The sequence below is a fragment of the Trachypithecus francoisi genome, unplaced genomic scaffold, assembly GCF_009764315.1.
Source record: "Trachypithecus francoisi isolate TF-2019V2 unplaced genomic scaffold, Tfra_2.0 Lachesis_group18, whole genome shotgun sequence".
Taxonomy (NCBI): Eukaryota; Metazoa; Chordata; class Mammalia; order Primates; family Cercopithecidae; genus Trachypithecus; species Trachypithecus francoisi.
In genome coordinates this window covers 65,198,305-65,221,415 of record NW_022681463.1, presented here as the reverse complement: position 1 = coordinate 65,221,415, position 23,111 = coordinate 65,198,305, and the positions used below count along the sequence as shown (strand labels likewise).

Genomic DNA, 23,111 nt, shown 5'->3' with positions numbered 1-23,111 from the left:
TTCCCTCAAAGAGGCATTACAGGAACAGAGTCATATAAAAAAGCCCTTGACAGGGGAAAGCAGACTCTGGAGATGGACCACACAGATCCAGATCCTGGTTTCCTCATACACAAAATGGAGATGGATAATGCATAGCTCATAAATTGTGGTAAGGATTGAATGAGGCAATATACATGTAAACATATACATACACACAGTACATAACACCGGGCATAGGAGCAGCATCTAAGAAACAGTAACTATTATCGTTATTTTTTTCATCATTAGGAAAGCTTAAAAAATGCTATTCTAAGGTGATAATCATATAAATGAGAAAAAATGCAAGAATATTTACCACAGTGTTTTGCTTTTGTAATGACAAAAAATGGAAACAATAGGAGATTGGTTAATTAAATTGTAGGTGTGGTGTATATAATAGGATACGAGGCAACTGTTGCAATGATGATGTATACCTACATTTACTGATATGGAAAGGTACCAGCAGCATTGCAAAATTAAAAAGCAAGTACAAAATGGCATGTGCTGGATTTATTCATGCAAAAATATCTGCCTATATCTGAATATAGCATTACAACAATACTGGAAAGGTATCCACTAATGTGCAAAAAAATTACTTCTAGAGATATGATTTGGAGGTATCTTTATTTTCTTCTCTGCATTTTTCACTATTTTTTCTTTGTAACCCAAAACAAACAAAATATGAGTCTACTTTCCAGACACTTGGTATTATTTGTATTCTGAGAGCTTGAATTATCTCAGTTTATTTTTAAAAATGGCTGGTGGCTATGGAGTATAATCAAGAGATACTATGTTCACTTACTTACTGTAAAAAGCACAGTTGTCTAGGGTAAGGCTATGGACCACAACCTCCTTAGCTTCCATCTACATTTTATTATTTCACTCTGAAAGGCAGGATTCTAAAATAAGATATATTACTAAAGGGGTCTTTTAATTTTCATAGAAACAGTTATATTTAGGTAGAGGGATATATTGTTTAAGATTTTTAGAGATAAAGATTATGTAATCTTTTTTAAAAACACACTAATTCTTGTCAAAATCACACCTGGCATTCTGACAGGACTGGGTGGACTTCTGGAAGTTACCATGAGCCCTTCTCTACAATGACTTTCGTACAGCAGAGAGATGATAATATCTTAAAGGAACATGCAGTACCTCGTTTGCCAGCATCCTCCCTGATATTGCAGATAAAAACAAAAGAAGCCAAAGTAAGATGGAAAGGCATGGAACAGCAGAAAGCCACAGATTCCAACTTGTTTAGGACTGAGTCTTCCCATGGCCACATGCCAACGCACTGCTCTCCCGAAAAAGCCAAAATTGTAGGCGGTCAGGTGCCACGGATAGCCACTGGCACATTCTACCAATATATCTGTAAGTTACTTTTAAGAGCACTGAATTTCCTTAGATGTCAGAAAGTGTTTAACTTGAACATTTTTCAATTTAAGATGGCAAATTTGAGGGAGAAAATGACATCCTAGTAAATGACATGTGCCCTGAGAATATTTGATATACTTTTAATTATGTGCAGAATTGTTTTTAAAAGAAAAAAATTATCCATTCCATATTTGTACTTTTTGCTGTGTTACCCAGGCTGGAGTGCAGTGGCTATTCACAGGCACCATCACAGCATACTACAGCCTCAAACTCCTGGACTCAAACGATCCTTTGCCTTAGCCTCCCGAGTAGCTGAGTCTACAGGTGCTTCGCCACACTCAGTTTGGTTTCTTATTCTATGGCTCTACGGTATAACAAGCATTAGACTGGGCTAGGAATAAGATAAGGTAAAAACATTGTTCCGCTCACGGTGACATTACCGCTCACTGTTCTGCTCATTGTGCCGTTAACAGTACCAAATACTGTTCTAAGTGTGCCATTAGCTTTTTAAGTACATTATCAAGGTTTCAGCCTCAGTGCTACTGACATTTGGGGCCAGATAATTCTTTGTCGTAGGGGCCTGTGATGTGCCTTGAAGGATGTTTAGCAGCATCCCCCCAGTCACAAAAACCAAAAATGTCATAGCTCCCAACTGAGAATCACAGATGTAATATAGATTTTATTCCTCAAGAAAATACGTTTTTTGAGGGGTGGCCTGTATTTTCTTTTCTTTTTCCAGGGTTTAATAAAACCATATTTCCTAAGATAGTGTTCTTCAATCACTTTTTTAAACTAAAAAATGTATATGCCATTGCCTCACATACAATGTTTAGAAAATATTTACTATAAAAGGCTATTCACGTCTGGGTGCAGTGGCTCATGCCTGAAATCCCAGCACTTTAGGAGGCCGAGACAGGCGGATCACCTAAGGTCAGAAGTTCGAGACCAGCCTGACTAACATGGTGAAACCCCATCTCTACTAAAAATACAAAAATTAGCTGGGCGTGGTGGCATGCACCTGCAGTCCCAGCTACTCGGGAGGCTGAGACAAGAGAATTGCTTGAACCTGGGAGGCAGAGGTTGCAGTGAGCCGAGATCAAGCCACTGCACTCCAGCCTGGGCAACAGAGGGAGACTCCATCTCAAATGAATAAATAAATAAATAAGAAAACATAAAAAGCTATTCACATTACTTGGGAAGCTGGGAGGTCAAAGATGGTACTGGTAAATATATACAACAAAACATATTTTTCTTAAAATGTGTTAAATAATATTATCATGCCATTGACATTTAAAGTGAGCTATTTTCTATGACGTATGCCTCATAAACTCAAAAGGGACCAATAATACATATTATAAATGCTTCAAGCATTACAACTGAGCACCAATTGGTGTCTGTGAAAATTATCTAAGTAGAATGCAAAGGAGAACTTTAATAGAAACCTGCAGAAGGAGAGTGACTGTTTATCCTGCTCTGGCTTAGATTTTGCTGTCAACAAGAGAAGCAAGCAAATAAAATGCAATGAACAATTAAAGCCCAGTGAATCTAAGAGATGAAAGAACAGGATCAGTGTCAGTAGATTATTTAAAACACAACCACCATACAGCCCAAGGCATTCAACTTACAGGAAAGTACTTCTGAACAACACCAAAATCGATAAAACCGATTACAATCCATACCACCAATGTCAAAGTTGACATGATGATGATAAGCGGGACAAAATATCCACTAAACCGGTCAGCCAGTTGCTGAATGGGGGCCTATGAAAAGAAAACACCAAGACCATGGGAAATTACAATCTATGAAGAAATAAAAGACCACAAGCATTGATAAGGACTGGGATAATCTCCCTCATTTAACCACATTTACTAATCAATCTCTACTCAATAAAACTGTCTGATTTCCCAGAACTCTTGACATAATTTCTAAAACGAGAAAGATGAAGTTAGTTTTAAAAATGTCTTCATTACCTTTGACATCTGAGCCTCTTCCACCAGTCTCACAATCTGAGCCAAAGTGGTGTCATTGCCCACGTGGGTGGCTTTAATGAGCACAGAGCCATGTGCATTTATAGACCCCGCAATTACAGTGCTTCCAGGTTTCTTAGTGACTGGCATGGCTTCTCCTAGAAGTAGGAAAGAGACAACCATCATTTGCTCAGCCCCATCCAGCACTCATGTGACCTGACAGCTGCTATGATATCTGCCTGAGGGAACGTGAAACAAGACACCTCACCTGTGATGAGGGACTCATCAGCCATGGTATTGCCTTCCAGGACTTTCCCGTCCACTGGGAACTTTCCCCCAGGGACCACCTTGACGATATCGCCCCGCTGCACCAGCTCCATGGGGACTTGCTCCTCCCTGCAACAGACACCACTCATCACTCACATGGCCACTCATTCGGTCACCGGGTCAGGTTCTAGGCCAGCTGTCACTGGTTACACTATGCTTGCTTATACTGAGCAAGAGTATTCATTTGATCTGTTCATTTACAGATATTTATCGTGCAGCTGCTGAATGCCAGGCATTGTTCTAGGCACTGGTGATACAGCTGTGAATGGCACAGCAAAGGCCCTACTATCTCATGAAGACAAGTTCTGTGGTGGAAATGGACAACAAGCAAGATAGAATCAGGTATTAAATATTAATAAGTGCTGTGATGAAAATAAACCAGGATAATGTGACTGGAGGGCTTCTTAGAGTGGCAGAGGGAGGAGGAGACTGGAAGGCCTTCTCTGGGAAGGTGGAAAGAAGAGGTCAGAGGTAGAGAACGAACCTGAGAGCTGTCACATGTAGATGGCATTTAGAGCCATGAAATCACATGAGAGTCCCTAGCAGTGAACAGAGAAACAGAGAAGGGGTCCTAGAATTCATCCCTGAGACACTCCACCATCCGAAGGCTGAGCAGAAGCTGAACGACCAGTCAGTGACACAGGAGGAAAATGAGAGTGGGAATGAGGAGGAGGAGGAGGAGGAGGGAGCACCCATCCAACCACACCAAATGCTGCACAAGTAGTTCTACAGGGGCAAATATACATAAAATTCATCACACTCTACACATGGGGTTTGTGTGCTGCAGTGAATGTGAGTTACACATTGAAAAAAGAAAAAAAATCAAACAGACAAGGGGAAAATACTTGTGAGAGACTGAAATGAGGACTAAACACAAGCAATGCTGGATTAGAGTATACAGAAATTATTTGACGGCTGTGGCCAAACCAAGTTCAGAAACTGGTAAAGGCAGAGGCTCAACTAGAATGGACTGAGAGAGCATGGGGTGAGAAGGCAAAGACAACAGCAAAAGTCCCATTTTTAAAGAAGGCTTGTTGTGAAGGAACAGAAAAATAGAGCACTAGAAGGGAGGGTGGATTAAAGTGGGGATTGTGTCTTATACACACTGTGCGCTGGTGGGACACGTCCTGCAGAGACAGAGATTCTGTGGGCGAGAGAGGAGAAGATGGCAGGAACAGAGACAAAGCCAGAGGGAGGGCACCCATGATCCAGGGCCAGCTTCAGCAGCAGCTCACTAAAAGCATGGCATGGGCCCAACAGAATTAATTGTAGAGGTAACACTGGCTCATGAGCAAATGGTGAACAAGCCAGAAGAGCGTACATGGAAAGCAAGCAGGGCCCTGGGGTTATTTTACACTTTCTTTTCATTCTATGAAGACTACATTTAAACTACCACAGGGACAAAAGCTACCTCATTTATTTGAGAAGGAGAAATAGACATTTACTGAGTGCTAGGAACTGTGTTAGATTTTTACATGTTTTATCTCACTGAATCTTCCCAGAAAGATACAAGGTGAGTCTTATTATCCCCATTTGAGCAAAACTTGAAGATGTCTTAGAAAGGCACAAAATTGAACATACATGCCCACTTATTAAAATGTTGCTATGTGCAAATATATAAAACTTAGTAACTACCATATGCAGGTAGGTATGTTAAATATTTGCATCAATATTTTCCTTTGTAAAAACTGTTCAGGAACAGTCTCTGTGCTATGAGGATTCAAGGCTTGTCTGGCTACTTCCCAGGAAGTATGTTTAGTATGGCACCTGTACACAGTAAGTGCCCAGTGAATGCTGGTGATTTTTATTATCTCTTAATTGACATTTTCTTTTTTTTTTTTTTTTTTGAGACGGAGTCTCGCTCTGTCGCCCAAGCTGGAGTGCAGTGGCCGGATCTCAGCTCACTGCAATCTCCGCCTCCCGGGTTCACGCCATTCTCCTGCCTCAGCCTCCTGAGTAGATGGGACTACAGGCGCCCGCCACCTCGCCCGGCTAGTTTTTTTTTTTGTACTTTTTAGTAGAGACGGGGTTTCACCGTGTTAGCCAGGATGGTCTCGATCTCCTGACCTTGTGATCCGCCCGTCTCGGCCTCCCAAAGTGCTGGGATTACAGGCTTGAGCCACCGCGCCCGGCCTTAATTGACATTTTCATATTGATTGGCCTCTTGTGTACCAGGCACCAGGGTAGCCTGAGGTTACAAACAGGACACAGTAGCGCCTTCCTCTCAGGAGGTTTATAGCCTCATAACTAAAAGCAGACACACAGATGGACAATTAAGACACACACAGTAAGTTCAATCATGGCAATCAAAATAAATGGAGCACTGAAAAGGAGACTTTCAAAGACTGAAGTCTTTAGTGCTGGGAGTATACCTGTGTTAATCTGTTTGGTGGCTGAGTGAGCCAGGAGAAGGGAGGGATCTCGACAATCCAAGAATATTCTATGCTTATTTTTAAAGTCCTCCAGCGATGGAGAAGTCCAGGCTCAACAATGCCCTTGAGGCCTCCTCTGTACAAACTGGAGGATTTATCATCCCACAGAGGTCTCCACATGGCCTGAGAAGCCCAAGTCAGGAGGAGGAGCTCCCTGCATTCAATTTAGAAATGAAAGACCCTAAGAACTAAAGGTCAGACCCTCCTCCAGCAGAACCTAATCACTAAGTTTTAAAATGTCCACTTCTGTAAGGAGACTTAAATTGGCACGAATGTACAATTGGGTGTCTTTCTAAGAAATCTTTAGTAATGCTAATCTCTGTTAAATCTAACTTTGAATTTCTCCTTTGATCTAAATTAACCATATCTTTCTAACTTAAGCAGCTTAAGAGGAATAGTCCTTTATGGGAGTTAATGTGGCTCCTACTGGTGAATCTCAATAGCATTTATTCTTCAGAATCTACTATTCCTCTCCAAGTGCTGAGTGATAGGAGCCCTCTTAATTAAGACAGTGGTTTGTTTCACAGCACTGCTTTATCTTTGAGTTTCTGACAGCAATCTGTTTACTTCACTTGTCTCCTCTCTTCTACTCCCCTTCCTCATTAAACACAAGTTAAGAAAACAAAGAAAAACCTTACAGCATTATGGTCACTGGTTTACATATGATATGTAATTTGTTTCCCCATCAATTATTAAAAACAAAAAACAAAAAACAAAATTTCAACGTGGGAGATTGGGGATGGGGATGTGCAAGCCTTTTAATATCAAGCACACCCATGTGTGCAATATGTTTCTTTAACATCTGACAGCAGTTACATTCCACTAGCGAGTATCTCAGCGCCTGCCATGTTTACATCCCAGGGCGGCTGAGGCACAGAGTGCTCTGAGAGCACTGAGGAGCCACCGCTGAGTCAGGCCTGGGGAATCAGCAAAGGCTTCTGGAGGACACAATTTCCATGCTGAGCCCTGAAGGCAAGGAGCCAGGCAAAGGATGAGGAAGAAGGGAGTTCAGGGGGAAGGAAGGATGTGTGCAGAGGTCTGCAGAGAGAAGCAGCCCCTTCCTGGGACCTGCCAGTGGTGCAGGGCAGCTGGAGCACAACGCAGGGGATGGCAAGACAGGCTTGGCTCAACAGGCATGCAGGCAGACGCTGGGCCTCACTGCCATGTTAGGAAGGTAGTGTTGATCCTAAGGACAGCAGGCAGCTATTGAAGGATTTTCCAATACAGAGTCATATGATCAATTTGTGCTTTCAGAAAGATCACTGGTTTGAATGTGGAAAAATACTGGATAGATACCTGACCGCAAGCAGTATAAGGAGACAGCTGTGGTGCTTTAGGGGCAAGGCCACGGTGGCCTGGACCAGCATGATGCCAGTGGATGATGCCCCTAGAGACGGAGGTGCTAGAACCATGAGGATGGAGTGCAGATGTATGAATGAGGGCAGGGAGGCATTGCAGAGGACACACTGGGAGCTGGCATGAGGGTGCCTTTCCCTGAGACAGACAGGTACCAAGGAAGGGGAATATTTTGGGGGAAAAAGTGGGAGAAGGTGAAGAAGAATACAGACAGGCCGAGTCTAAGCCTTTACCAGCCACCCAAGAAAAACATTCCCACTGGCAGGTAGTCTCTGGGATCTAGATGTAGGTTTAAGAATGAGCTTTCCACAGCTGTTAACCAAAGACACGGGAGAGTCAGACGTCCCAGTGACGGTGTGTAACACACAAAGACAGAGCCAGCACCACCAGAACCCCAAGGACCATTCACAAGGGATAAAGAGAGAAGAAAGCCCATGGAGACTAAGCAGCAGCAGCAGCAGCAGCAAGGGAAGAAACTACAGTGTGCCAGACGGATAGCACCTGGAAACGCTGCCAGCACCCAAGACTTGGAGTAAAGAGAAAGCACAAGTGTCCCCAGCAAAGGGATAGTCAGAGGAAGAGGCCCAAGCCTCAATGAAAGAAGGACTTATGCGAGAAACTCTGGGGGCCTTCAGATGGTGCCAGGTACCAAAGGCACAGGCAGAGGCCCAGATGCGGGAGGGCCCTGTGGGAGGCAGAGTCACTGGGAGACCAGTGCCCAGTGCACCTCAAAGCACAGAATGGTTGAACTCAGGAAAGGCCTAGATTGTGGCAATCCAGGCAGCAGTGGGTGCAGCCTTGGCCTGGGACAGAGGGGTGGGCCCGGGGTGTGCTGTCAGGAGGCATGTAGGAATGATCACACCCAAACTGTGAGCCAAAGGCAGAACGAACTCTGGTCTTCTGGCCCCAGCTTAATAATGTCCTATCATGTTGCGTGGTAGTAGTCAGGCCGTGTGTCCCCAGCCAAAAACATGAATCGGCATTCTTGGAAAAGAACTGAGTTATGACAGGTGCTGCACGCACTCCGTGGGCACTTCGGCCGACAGATGCCTTCTCCTCCTGTTCAGATCCCTGGAATAGTTCCAACCAACTGCAGTCAGTGCCATCAGAGGCACCTCAAACTGTACCGAAGACCCTAGCAAGGCGAGTCGGAGGAAACGTGAGTCAAAACCAACACAGCTGCCAACGGCCTGGCTCCCCGTCTAAACGTTTTCACTTCTCAGAAACTTCCATGCAATTAATTTATAAGAGAAAAAAAAGAAGCCCAGGCATGTGACTGCTGCAGACCCATGGCACAACAGAGCCCAGCATGCCAGGTGCTGTCACACAGGGTCCTGTCTGGGGGCAGCACAGCACAGTGGCTGAGGAGGGCTCGGTGCCTCCAGGGGTCCAATCCCAGCTCTGTTGCCTGCCTGCCACGGACTCTGGGGATATTACTCCACCTCACTGCACTTGGCTCTTCCTGAGGAAAGCCGCGATGATGACAGTGCTGCCTCATGGAACAGCTATAGAGTGGAACTAGACGGTCTGTGGCAAGTGCTGGGGAGTGAGCCTGGAACACCAGAAGGACTCAAATTTCAGTTGCCATTCCTACAACTGCGATGATCATTTAAAAGCCAGCATCCAGAACAAAACCAGTGCTACCACGCAGCAGCCAGCCTGTGCCTCATGAACACTCTTGCATCCGTGTGGCCCCAGTCAGTTCCTCTACTCACCTAGGGGGCGCCCAGGGCCAGCTCCAACAGCCCTGTAGACCCCACGGGGAAGCAAGGGGTCTGTCTCAGCCTTCACGCCCAGGGCTCCAGGACACAGCTAGGGCAGACGGGCTCCAGCAACAGTGTGATACATGGACAAGGGCATGCAGGGGAGGGGCAAGGCACAATGCCTCTGACAAGAGGAGTGGTTAGAGTCTGCATGACATTGAAGGATAAGAATCAGAGACACCAAAAACCACTGAGAAAACCAACAGAGAAAGATTCCCTGGTAGAGGCATAGGAGGAGACACCTCTCCCACCAACCGGGCAGGAGTGGGAGGTGCCACGGAGGAGGCTAGCTGTGTAGGCTGAGGGACAGGGAACTGGAGGGTTTCCATCTGAACGCTTCTCCTTCCAGCAGTCCAAAGTGAGACCACAGGCTAATAGAAAATGTGGTGGGACCAGGGAGAGATTTTAGGAATATGAAGGAGGGCTGAAATAATCATTGCCTAGAATATAAAAAAGAAGCTAACCCCAAGAAACCTTAATTAGCAAAAATTTCCATATTATTAAATATGCATTAAGAGTTAGTGTGTATAAAGGTTAAGAAAATGGACTCTGGATCCACCAGCCTGGGTTACATCTCAATTCCATTAATGAATACCTGTGCGACCTTGGGCCAGTTGCTTACCCTCTCTGAACCTCAGTTTCTTCATCTGTAAATTAAGAGTATTAATAGTACCTTCCTCAGAAAGTTTCCATCTTTGGTTAGATTAAATACAAAGCGATTAGAATAGTGTCTAGCAAACAATAAATGCAACAAGAGTTTCCAGGAATAATAATTATTATTATTATTGTTAGTATCAGGCAACCTTATGAGGAAGATAAACTTCTCCTTCAATTTTATTCTTTAGCAAGTTGAAGTCCTTATCTCTCTGCCTGTCTGAATCTGTATCTTACTAGGAAGGCCTAGTTCACATTCTATGTTCTCTGTGAAGTTTCCCTGGACCACCACTAGCCTTCCTCTTCTTAATTCCTGGAATACTAATCATCTACACCTCCCATGTGCCATTTGACACACACACACCACCTACAAATCTTGCTTTATAGTTCAATGCCTTGCTTTTGTAACTGGATTGAGAGGGGGGATCTTACTGTGTCTCTGCCCACACTGACAAGGTCTACTGCGATGTCAATACAACATGGGCATCTGATGCAGCTCACACAGGTTGATAGATACCAACCCCAAAGACGTTTAATAACCATAACTCACCTGATGATTAAATTGTCCTCACCAAGGGTCACAACGGTGGCTTCTGTGGCTTGGAGAGACATGAGTTTAGCCAGGGCTTCTGAGGTTTTGCTCTAGGAAATAACCAGAATGTGAAATGAGAGCTATTGAAAGCAGACCTGTCCAAACCCAGCCTGAGAGTCACAAGCGTGGTGTTAGAGACAGCTGGTGTGAGAGAAACAGTCGCACGGCATGATAGAAGGTTCTGCAGGTGGGCATTACTTGCTATCCATCACACATGGCCACGTGTGTCACTTTCACACTGATGCGCAGTGCCTGTGCCACCAAGGTCTGGGAATTACATTTCAGCCTGGAAACAAACAGTCTTCCCACTGACCATTTTTTTTGCGGTTCAATCTAATTCCTTTTAGGGCCTGAGTTCCATTCTCTTATAAGATACATTTCAGTGTTGGGGACAATGGAGGGTGTTAAAAATGGCATGACCTTGAGGAGGATGTAGGGATTTCCAGACCAACTATATACTCAGCTTTGCACTAAGAGACAATGTAGGCTCTGACCTGAAGGTCAGGGTTCTTTAGTTTACACAACACACCTGAACGATGGTTTTAATAATTAACCAGATTAGCTGGGATTTCAGAATAGTGACCAATTTGGAGATTAGTGACTAGAGCACCTTAATTATATGGAGGTTTCTTATTTCTTTAAAGTATGTCTCTATGCTGTGTATAATTAGTAATTCTAAACACGGTGTTCAGAGGAAGTGAGATTTGTTTACTGAAGGGGCAGCTCTTTTCTGAACCTGAAGCTGCTGTTACCTTTGCCAAGTGTTCCAGCCACCGCCCCAGGGCAATGAACACGAAGAGCATCGGGGGCGTGTCGAAGAATGTCACAGGGCTCCTCTCCGCCTTCTCGGCCACAGCAACCACCAGGATGACCAGAGAATAGACGTAAGCAATGCTCGTGGCCAGGACGATGAGCACGTCCATGTTGGCTGACCTGTGTCTCAGAGATTTGTAGGCCTGAACATAGAAGTACCACCCGCCGAGGACCTGAAAGACAAGGACAGTGAAGGCTGCCAGCACATAGGGAGGAGAGTTCAAGAAGTGACACAGGGCCGAGGGCCCTTGGGATGGCAAAGCCTCTAGCTTTGTGCACAGTCTTGACATTACTTCTTCCTCTATGATGCGCGTTTATGAAATATACTTTCCCATTCAGAGGACTACTGTCCACAGGAATGGATGACCAAGAGCATGTGAGACCCTGAAAGCCCAGCGCATACAACACAAATGCCTGCTAATAAGAGAATGGTGAAACATTGGGGGGCAAAAATCATGACTCATTTATACTGTAGACAGTACAAGGCATTCCATTCCCTAAAGAGAATGGGCTCTATCTATAAGCCACTGGCATAAAAGATGTCTAATACATGGTTAAGTGAAAAAGCCAGTTGCACATCAGTCTATCTCATATGATCCCATTTCAGTTAAAAAAGTCTGTATCTGTATTACATGAACATACACATACACACAAGTGTGCATTTTCTCAATATAAAGATTTGGAGAGATTCATGCCCAAAGGCCCAACTATTAATATTACCATAGCAACACTGGGGAATGAGATTGGGCGGGAGGCAGAATGTGATTAGCGAAAGGGCGTCTTCCCCTTTTCTTCTTATACTTCAGTATGGTTTGAATTGTTAATAATAGTGTACATTACACTTATAATCAAACAAAATATAGAAAACCACAAATTCAGGTGGGGGGCAGTGGCTCACACCCGTCATCTCAGTGCTTTGGGAGACTGAGGTTGGAGGACTGCTGGAGGCCAGCAGTTTGAGACCAACCTGGGCACATAGCAAGATCCTGTCTAGCCAGGCATGGTGGCAGGTGCCTGCGGTCCTAGCTACTCAGGAGGCTGAGGTGGGAGGATCACTTGAGCCCAGAAGTTCAAGACTACAGTGAGCAATGATCATACCACTGAACTCCTGCCTGGGTGACAGGGTGAGATCCTGTCCGGAAAAAAAAAAAAAATCCAGCCTACCAATGCTTGCCCCCAAATAGCCCCTGAACATTCCAATATTAGGACAGGATTTAGTTTTGTATTCCAAAATATATGCATAGAGGCACACTTCCCACGAGACGCACAGCTAGTTCCTTAATATCACCACCAAAGCAGACGTTTCATGTCTTTCTCTTAAATTATAATTTCCTCAAAGACTAAGGACCATATCTCCACCTTTTAAGATAGAACACTCAAGAGCAGCATGGGCTCAAGAGTGATCCAGTTGTTGCTTCCAACAACGAATGTAAATTAACCTAAACAATATGCAAATTGGAGACAGAGTTCACCACACCTTGCAGCAAGGAGGTTGCTATTCCAGGGACAGTTCTGATCACTTGAAATCAACTGAAACTGACAGAGAAACCAGGCCCTTAGTAGTCCCCCACATTGGAGGGTCCCCAAGCCCCACCTACTAGTCATAAGAGAGAAAAAAAGCAGCAACTGCCTGGGTGGGGCAGGAAAGCTGCAATAAAGTGCCATTTAAACCAAGTTAAAGGGCTATGTTTACGCTTAGCGGGCAGAACATCTGAGGGCCACACACAGCATGGAGGGGAGAGGTCTGCCCACCTTTCTAATACATACCTGGACAAAGGTACACAAGATAAAGAAGATGAGATTTAGAATGGACAGTCCTGGAATGATGTTGTGGTCCAGGACCATAGACTGGTGGGGCTCGTTGCTGGGTATCAGCATATAGATCATTAAGGCCATGACAGGGATGCCAAACACCAGGCTGCACAGGAAAGACTTCTTCCACCTGGAAAGCAAATGCAGCAACATAGATATATCAGACACTGCTTGCCACCTCGGTTACAAGCCACTCCCCTCCTGAGGACTCAGTTTAAGACCTGCCTTTGTCACATGTCTGGAACAGACCAAGGGTTAAAATGAAAGTAAGACCCTCTCTTTCTGACACTGGCCATCTGAGGGAGCATCTAGAGGTCTAAACATCACTACAAGGAGGTTCCAGAGATGTTGAGGCCCAGCCCCTGCCCTCACATACTGTGGTTACCTTCAATTTACGGGTGAGGCAACTGAGGCCCCAAAGCTGAGAATCTAGCCCCAAAGAGGACTACCATCCTCGGCCTATGGTTGCCTTGGCTCTCTTTTCAAAATGCAATCTTATACAGCCCCCCAAAGAAAAACCAGATAAAAGCAGTATTTTATTAATATAAACTTATACATTCAATTTTTAAACAATTATTTAAAATAGAGTCCATGAGAACAGTGACCACTGGCTGTCTCAATGAACACCATAGTTTGGAATCGGCGGTCATGGCCAACAGCTATGGTCTCATGTTAGCTGCAGCATCCATGAAATTCCAACTGAGTGGTTGTGGAACCTCAAATGCACCTAAAACCTGACATGAAAACCACCAGCCTGTGAGGCTGAAGTCTTAGGCTGTTGGACTGCTACTCAAGAACCAGACCACCAACTGGCTGTCTAGATGCCTCTCCTGTCAGTTCCTCCTGTGCCCCGGGCATGCCTACTGAACCAAGCCACAGCTGTACCCAAGGGTACCCCCGACCAATTCCTTCAGTCAAGCAAACTTCCACTCATTCTTTGAGACTCAGATCTTATGTCCCCTGCTTGGAGTTTTCCTAGACCTTCCAGAATCTGCCAGAGCCATGGATTTCATTGCTCACTCACTCTTACTCAGCCAGACTATGGGCCCCTCCAAGACAGGGAAGATATTTATCCCCACATAGCACATTGCCCTGAACACAACAGCAGCCTTTATGGTGCTGAATGAGTAAGTGGCCATCTGAAACAATGAATGATCTCAGGTCTCCCGCTCCTGGGCCATTTTCTTTCTACTCAGCCATTATGCCTGTCCTCAAATTCTAGTTCTAGAACCCATGCAAATAAAGTCTGAAAACAATAACAAAGGAAAAAAATCTATACTCTCTCCCTCCCTCCCAACTTAAGTGCTGTCCAATCTGTTAGCCAAAGGTAGCTAAATTTAAATTCCTTAAAAATTAGAAATTAATTTCCACAGTCACACTAGCTGCATTTGAAGTGCTCACCAGCTACATGTGACTAGCGGCTATTACACTGGGCAGTGCAGACATAGAACACAGCCATCATTCCAGAACTTCTTTCGGACAGCACTGTTTTAGAGGGTTCATATTACAAGGGTAAAGGCAGCTAATCCAGGAGGAAGGCACCATGGGAAGACAGGACCAACGGGCAGAGTTGGGCCGAGGTAGAAGAAGGCACTTAGATGAGAGCTAGAGTTTATATTTTGTGTTCTACCTACTGCTTTATTTCCATCTTGTGGTCCAAGTGATGAGCGTTGGGGTTTCTCTGGGCCAGGGAAGCATGAAAGCCAATTTCCTTGTCATTAAAAAGAGAGGGGTGGGGGAAAAGGAGGAAGGTACTTGGTTAAAACATGCATTGGTAGAAAGCACTTTTCAGCTTTGGAAATTAGAAAGTGAATCTAAAAGTGCCTCAGAAGACTTTGTGGGCTTTCTGCTCACAACTTCTTTACCCAATAACCCTACAAACCCTGTGCAGAAGTTTAGCACTTCTGGGAAGACAGCTTCCCCAGACCCCAAAGCTGAGCAGTGCTGACTTACAATTTATACTCAGCATTTTTGAGTGAAGGAATCCTAAATATCTAATGGCCAGAAACCTTCATTCCATGTAGGAGGAAACAGAAGGTTGGAGAGGATAAATACCTTGCCCAAAACCCCAGCCTTCTCAGAAGAGCTGGACCCAGAGCTCCAGCCTCCAGCTTCCAGCCCAGGCTTCTTGCCACTGTGGCAGAACTCGGCTCCTCGAGCAACTGGAAGCACAGCTTCCGCTGTGCCCCAACAGAGTCTACACTGTAGTCTTGTGCTTTGCTCACAGTTTAACTCGAGCGCTTTGTTACCACGTTCATCTGACCACTATATCTCTGATACTCTTTATGAACAATACACAGGAAAAACTGCCAGGAATGCTCTTGTCTGGTAGCACAATTAAGAGAAGGGCCCCAGAACTCTGGTGCTGCGACTTTTACACAAAAATTAAAAGTTGGGGTGGGAGGAAGAGCAGCTGAGACTGTCTAAAAACAAATCCTTTTACAACTAATATCAGCCTAATTATATTAGGAAAAAATGGCCCAGAAATGCAAGAATGGAGAACATTCTTATTCTTATATTCTTATAAGAACATTCTTATAAGACATTAGCAATATTCCCCAAATAAGGTCAGCATGGATGCCGCACTACACTTAGCAGGTTGGGTAGGGTAGAAGCAAGCAAGATATCAGAAATCAGAAAGGGTTGGCCAGGCACGGTGGCTCATACCTGTAATACCAGCATTTTGGGAGGCCAAAGCAGGTGGATCACCTGAGGTCAGGAGTTTGAGACCAGCCTGACAAACATGGCGAAACCCCGTCTCTACTGAAAATCCAAAAATTAGCTGGGCGTGGTGGTGCATACCTGTAATCCCAGCTACTCGGGAGGCTGAGGCAGGAGAATCACTTGAACCCGGGAGGCAGAGCTTGCAGTGAGCTGAGACCGTGCCACTGCACTCCAGCCTGAGCAAGCAACAAGAGCAAAACTCTATCTCAAAAAAAAAAAAAAGAAAAGAAAAGAAAAGAAAAAAATCAGAAATGGTGACAAAGCCGTGTTCAAAGGCACCACGTGCGACTCTCCTTGCTGTTGACTGCATCAGTCTGATGTTCGAGCCTCATCAATGCCGTATCACTACTGTTCTTTAAGATTTGTGGTGTACTAGACTCACAAAGGCCACTGAGCTCGAAAGCACAAGACCTGGGTTTGAGCACCAGTTCTGCTGTCCGTGAGCTGGAAACTGTGAGTAAAGTTACTTAACCTCTCTGAGCATCTTTCCTCAGCTGACAAAAAAGCTGTGTTGTCTGCCTTCAAGGGTGGGGCCCTGGACCATCAGCAGCAGGATCATTTCCACATCAAAAAGCTCTCCCGGGGCTGGGCACAGTGGCTCACGCCTGTAATCCCACCACTTTGGGAGGCCAAGGCTGGTTAATCACCTGACGTCAGGAGTTCTAGACCAGCCTGGAAAACATGGTGAAACCCCGTCTCTACTAAAAATACAAAAATTAGCCAGGCATGGTGGCAGGCACCTGTAATCCCAGCTACTTGGGGGACCGAGGCAGGAGAATCACTTGAACCCGGGAGGCAAAGGTTGCAGTGAGCTGAGATAGCGCCATCGCACTCCAGCCTGCAGGGCAAGAGCAAGACTTTGTCTCAAAAAAAAAAAAAAAAAAAACCCAAACCAAAACAAAAACTCTCCCAGGCCGGGCGCAGTGGCTCACGCCTGTAATCCCAGAACTTTGGGAGACTGAGGCAGGCAGATCACCTGAGGTCAGGAGTTTTGAGACCAGCCTGGCCAACATGGTGAAACCCCATCTCTAGTAAAAATACAAAAATTAGCCAGGCATGACGGCACATGCCTGTAGTCCCAGCTACTTGGGAGGCTGAGGTAGGAGAATTGCTTGAACCTGGGAGGCAGAGGCTGCAGTGAGCCGAAATCATGCTACTGCACTCCAGCCTGGACAACAGAGGGAGACTGCCTCAAAAAAAAAAAACCTCTCCCAGGCCATATAACAGACAGCATCTCTCTGTAAACACACACACACACACACACACACACACACACACACACACAGAAGAGAAAATTCAGGATACTACATTAATCCTGCTATAATAGGTTTCATTTCATAGGCAACTTTATAACATGTAGTTCCCACTAAACTTAATTTATCCTTACTAGCTGTTACAAGTTAGTCTTGTTCAGTTTTGATGGCCTTAACCCATTCAGATCACCACTGATGCTCATTCTCCTATAGTCTAGTATTGTATAAACTATAAAAAGGAAATGGCATGTCTATGGACAAACTGAGAAAGGAGTAAGAGGCAGGGCATGCATGAAAATTCTCACTGATTTTCCAAAGCAGAAGTGGCCAAGCTCTCCACGACAAGACTGGCCGACTGGCCTGGCATAGTGGCAAAATGTGGTATCATTTTTCCCAAGGCCAACATTCCTTTGCTCTACAGATACTTGGTTTGGGCATAGATCACATTTAAAAATTACAATTAGGCACTTTAACCCTATGTACAGAGTATCTTGACAATACTGATGTTTCTTAGGCAATATCTAAAATTAAAACAATAATAATAATGTCTTTTCCTCATCTTTCTCTTACCCATTCACTGATATCCTCTCTCAGATTATTTACTACTTACTCACCTTCAGTTTATTTTAAAATGACTGAGCTTATTTCCATGGGAAAAGTCGAATAATTTTAGGTTATTTTCATTTTTTCTCAGCTATATTTTCTCATTTTTCTTCACTGATTATATATTACTGTTTTTAAAAAGGTGAGTACAATTTTTTAATGAATGACTTACCTCAATAATTTTGATAATATCCCGTGGACCAATAATTTCCGGGTCAAACTTAACAAGGGCTTTGCTGGTGGCAAGGGCAACGGAGGCATACGTGATTCCATTTGTCCTCGTGAGTTTGGACTCTATGTTGTGGACACAGGACGCGCAGGTCATCCCTGTGATCTGCAACAAAGGATGGCAAGAATCCCTCAGACCCAGGATCAAGGCAGCCTGTGAAAGACAGTCTGGGGAGTCTGGGTAACAGGCAGTCATGAGCCTTTCCCTCCTCAGCACTGCTCTCGAGACCCTGGACTACACCTCCAAACTCCGTGTGTGAGATTCTCAACGTTCCTCCAGCGGCTTCAGGGACTAAACAGTGGCTCTTCCCCAAAACAGGTACAGAAGACAGCCAATCACGAAGCAGATGGTAACAGACCAAGGCTTGACTTCTGGCTCTGATATGGATGGGTTTTTATAAGCCCCTCTCCACTGTCTGTTACCTCACTGCAAAGCCGGGATACTAACGTCTGTATGGGGATGTGCACTTCTGGGAAACTCGTGCACTCCTGAAATACTCTCGGTAATCCCAAGTCTTGCTGGCATGCGGTCTGCAGCTGCTGCTAGCATCCTCCCTATTTGAGAGCTCTGCTGGCTCCAAGGGTGATGATGTTAATACCTCTTATTAATAGGAGAAAAGAGGCTGATGCAGGAGATGTAATCAAAGGTGGTCCCAAGGTACAAACAGGGTGTTGACAGGTGAAGGGAAGGATGCTACCAGAAGGAGAAGCTCGAAAAAGACAAAAGGCAGGATAGCATGAGGTGTTCAGGCAAACATCAAAAGCCAGGCTTATCTGGGCACAGGATGCCCAAGGGAGAGGAGGGAAGGCTGCAGGGCTGGCTGGGTCCACAGCCTGAAGGCTTTTGAGCAGCCAGCTGAAGTGTTGCTAAGCTAGCACCTGATGTGAAGTCGCTGAGGGGTAATGAGCACTGGAATGACGTGATTGGAGCTGCATGCTGAAATTCACATCAGTGATCCCAGAATAAACACCCAAAGAGCCAAGGGTCCCATCTGGAATTAGGGAGGAGGAAGAGGGGAGCTCATCTGTAATCAGAATGCATTCAACTTGGCCTAAGACCCAAGGTAAAAATGGGAATGCAAGGATCACCAGGCAAACTTAGGAGCTTACCTGTTGGCGGGTGACTGCCAACAGAATTTTAAAAATAAAGTCTCCAAATATTTCTATGGTACTTCTCTGCTCTCCACTTGTTTTTATAACAACAGTAATAATAAGTAGCATTTATTGTGCACTTGCAACGTGACTGGTGCTGTCCTAGGCCTTGTGCTGCTCACACCAAACCTAAGAGGTAGGTCTCAAAACCGCAGTACTGAGAGGTTTAGGAACTTGTCCAAAGTCGCACAACCAGTGACGGGTAGAGCTGAAGCACGTCCCCAGATGGGCTGGCTCCAGAATCTGCTCCGAGCCACTGCCATCTGCAGCATGAGGCAAGTCTTCTCAGACCAGGTTCGGAAGTATCCCTGCAGCAACAGGGCCAAAACTCAAATCCAGTTTTTAAAGCCTACACTGCTTGTGCCATACCATGCTGTGTGTCCTGACATGGGAAAGGGAAGTCTTAAGTGTGACGTGCTATTCCTGGGATATATATTAGGCAAATATGAAGCAAATAGATAATTCACTCTTCTGAGGATCAGTGGTCAGCATTTCCTAGAAGACTAGTTCAATACAGAAGTTCACATAAAATCTGAATATGTGATGACAATGTAACTGTTAATACAGCATGGTTTGTTTTAAAAAAGAACACTACAATAAAAAAAAATTGTTTAAAAGAAATGTACACCTTTTCCAATAATCCTCTTGCTTTAGATTTTCCACATAGAAGTCTGAGCAGGCAGAGATGTCCCCATGCAGATCCCGACGTTTGCAGCAGAGACCCTGCCCCTCTTGTTGGGCACCTCTTGTGGGGCTGACCGAAGCTGTGACGCAGCAAGTATTAGCTATGTCCTCCAGACACAGAGAGGCCCTACCAGAGTGAAGGCTTTGCTCCACAACGAACACGGCTGCTCAGGAGCTCACCAGCCTCTGTGTCCTCAATGCTTTCCCCTCAAACATCCAGTTACCACTAATGACTGACAAAACACACAAAGGAAGTAGAAACCCTCTGATGACCCGGGTAAAGCAGCATCGTTCAATTCTCTGTGAGTTATTCTAAGTCTCCCTCTGCTTACACAAAAAGAGCTGTACAAAAAGTACAGAAGTGCTTTCAAACATAGCATGCTCTACGCATCAGATACACCCACTGTTTTCAATGATGTGTTGGCATGTAGACAGATGGGAAACAATACCTCCCCACCCAAAACACTGGCAACAACCACCACCTGGAACATTCCCCTCAGACTGAGTGTTGTGGAGCACTTTGGCCCTCTAGACACCCATGCACCTATCACAAGTCCTTTTCTCTTAGAACAGCACTTGCTACCACATGGACTTCCCTCTTCTGCCTTGAGATAGTTGCAGGCATGCTAGCTTCTTTTTAGGCTTGAAGGACTGTGTTCATGTTCAACTCCCCCTAACCACCCAGCTCACGGCAGTCCACAGTCTTTAATTCATCTTTCTTCTATACTCCTGCAGCTCATCATCTCTTCCTCCTAACACCCCGAATACTCTCAGTGGGATCCTCCCCATGACTGTTTAACGTAACTGACCTTTCTCAAAATGAACAAGTCATTGTTGTCAGCTTCAAAGGAAGGTGAAACAAACAAAATACCCAACAACAACAAACCAGACATGTCCAAGATGGGGAAATTTACTAATCACAAAGACGGATGCTGTCCAAAATGCAAATTGTCAGAAGAGGCCTGTAACCCCGAAAAGCACCCACTGTACTTACTGTCAGCTCAATGTTGCCATCGGAGCCTGCGGAGTCCTCCATGACTGCTGCCTCAAAGCCCAGGTCCTGGATCAACTGAGCTATCTCGAGCGGCTGAATGACCTCCGGGTCATATTTGACCTCTGCCTTTCCCGCCATCAAGGCAACCAACACGGAGAGAACACCTGGAACCATCAGGTCATGGCTGTAACACTCTGGGTAGGCAGGACCTCCAGGGTGACACGGTCAACATAACCGAACAAAGAAACATATCTTCCCAGAATCCTCTAGAGCAGCAGTTTTCAAACACGGCTGCACATGAGGATTGCTTGGAGAGCCTTTAACAATCACGATGTCTGGTCTCCAACCCAGACCAACCTAATCAGAGTCTCTCAGGGTAGGTGGCAGGCATCTTTATTTCTTTCTTTTCTTTTTTTTTTTTTTTTGAGATGGAGTCTCACTCTGTTGCCCAGGCTAGAGTGCAGTGGCATAATCTCAGCTCACTGCAACCTCTACCTCCAGGGTTCAAGCGATTCTCCTGCCTCAGCCTTTTGAGTAGTTGGGATTACAGGCACGTGCCACCATGCCTGGCTAATTTTTGTATTTTTAGTAGAGATGGGGTTTCACCATGTTGGTCAGGCTGGTCTTGAACTCCTGACCTCGTGATCTGCCCACCTCGGCTTCCCAAGGCATCATTTTTTTAAGAAAAGTTCTCCAGGTGATCCTAATGTACAGGGAAGTTTGACAGCCACTATTCTAGAAGAGCAATGCTTCTCAAACTTTAATGGACATATGAATCACCCAAGGACCCTGTTAAAAAAGAGCTTCTGACTAGTCGGTCTAGGAGGAGGTTTGAGGTCTGCAGGTCCATCCAGCCCCCAGGTGATGCTCATGCTGCCAGCATATGGACACATTCTCACTCAGGCTTTAGAAGACACCAATGGAGTAAGTAGTGTGGTCTGCAGTTACTGACTGCTGTTACAGAAAGGATATCTCTTTTTTTTTTTCCCTCCAGACACTTTCATACAAGGAAAAAATAAAGAATTTTCAAAAGTGGTTTTCCTTACTATTTTATAGTTTCTAATGACTTTCAGGTATGAAAAAGAAATCCCACAATGTTGCTAACACTATTGTGTTAGTTTAACATGGGAAAAAAAGCCTTATTCAAATAAATGAAAGGAATGAAGTGCTTCAGAAAGGATGCCACATGGGATAAAAACAAGGATTCAAGTCAGGAACAGAAACATAGGCTACAGGAGATTATAGGCTAATTTTATGAGCAGTCAGACCATGGATAACAAATGATCTCCTATTAACACCTCTATCTGCTAACAGTCACTCTAGAGCTGCAGGAAGCTATAATGCATAGTGAACAAGAGGCTGGAAAAACATGTCATCTGAATTCAGGGTTGATTCTAAGGGCCAGGGAGTTCAAGTAAAAAGACACATCACTGGGGTAAGAAAAGAGAAAGTGATTCTGGTGGCAAGGTAGAGTCATGGTTAAGAAATCTTCCAAACAAATGGGATAGAATTTTGTTGTACTTTCAAGTTTAAAAGTATTGGAAATGCACTCTGGAGGACAAAACTTTGACATTTCCACACATTTCTGTCCTGTTGTTTCTGCAAACACTCTCTGGTTTACAGGAACAACAAGAAAGAATATTTGAAATTGGAACTTCTATACAAAATGCAGATTATTTATTCACTTTATAGTAAGGGGTTGATGGGATGGGAGGGAACAAAATATGGAATAATACTAGCACAATCTAATTGAGAAGTCTATTCATAGAAGGTACCATGACCTTCAAACTGGATTTTCAATGGCTAACTTACTCAGAGATATATTTTATCTCAAACTAAATAGTTCTTAAAGAACAGATTGCCAGTTATACAAGGACATTAGACAAACATCTATGCTATATAATAAACTCGCTACCTGGTTATCAGGGCTACTGATAAACACAGTTACTGGATATTCTGAAGGGAGAATATGAGGTCTATATGCAGCATTCCTAAGTTCAAGATGGGCATTAATCTCTTACCAGCTTCCTTCTGCAGATTCCTTTCTATGTTGGACACACAGGACGCACAGGTCATGCCTTTGATCTGTAAGAAGCACTTCTGCGGTGCCACTGCTCTGGTTGATTGTGGGGACTTTGCCCAGATGTCTGGGACATGGTTTGTAGGGAGCCTCCCAGGGTGGGGAGCCACCTCCTGCACAGATGTAGGTGTACCACCTGTAGTTTGCACCATGGAATTCCCAGTACTGTGGTTTCCAAGAGGGTTAGTAGAACAGTTTTCTAGGATAAAATGTCAGAAAATATTCAAATCAGAAGAACAAATAATATGTTTTTCAGAACAAGAGGTTTCAGGGCTCTTGGTGAGG

At 44.7% G+C, this 23,111-nt stretch overlaps 1 protein-coding gene across 3 annotated transcripts in view; it reads right to left on the bottom strand.

The window, feature by feature from the left end:
- The window catches only part of ATP7B (ATPase copper transporting beta), an 80,947-nt gene that overhangs the window by 13,940 nt on the left and 43,896 nt on the right, over positions 1-23,111 (bottom strand). For all 3 annotated transcript variants that reach the window (XR_004429051.1, XM_033177633.1, XM_033177635.1), the window contains 10 exons: positions 22,768-23,025; positions 20,747-20,910; positions 17,861-18,022; positions 14,743-14,819; positions 13,064-13,238; positions 11,236-11,469; positions 10,442-10,533; positions 3,628-3,755; positions 3,363-3,517; positions 3,018-3,152 (listed from right to left, as the gene is read on the bottom strand). Coding sequence is in view for 2 of the 3 variants with exons in the window: in XM_033177633.1 (XP_033033524.1) it covers positions 3,018-3,152; positions 3,363-3,517; positions 3,628-3,755; positions 10,442-10,533; positions 11,236-11,469; positions 13,064-13,238; positions 14,743-14,819; positions 17,861-18,022; positions 20,747-20,910; positions 22,768-23,025 (1,580 nt within the window). In the remaining variant the exon portion in view is untranslated. The remainder of the gene's footprint in view (positions 1-3,017; positions 3,153-3,362; positions 3,518-3,627; positions 3,756-10,441; positions 10,534-11,235; positions 11,470-13,063; positions 13,239-14,742; positions 14,820-17,860; positions 18,023-20,746; positions 20,911-22,767; positions 23,026-23,111) is intronic.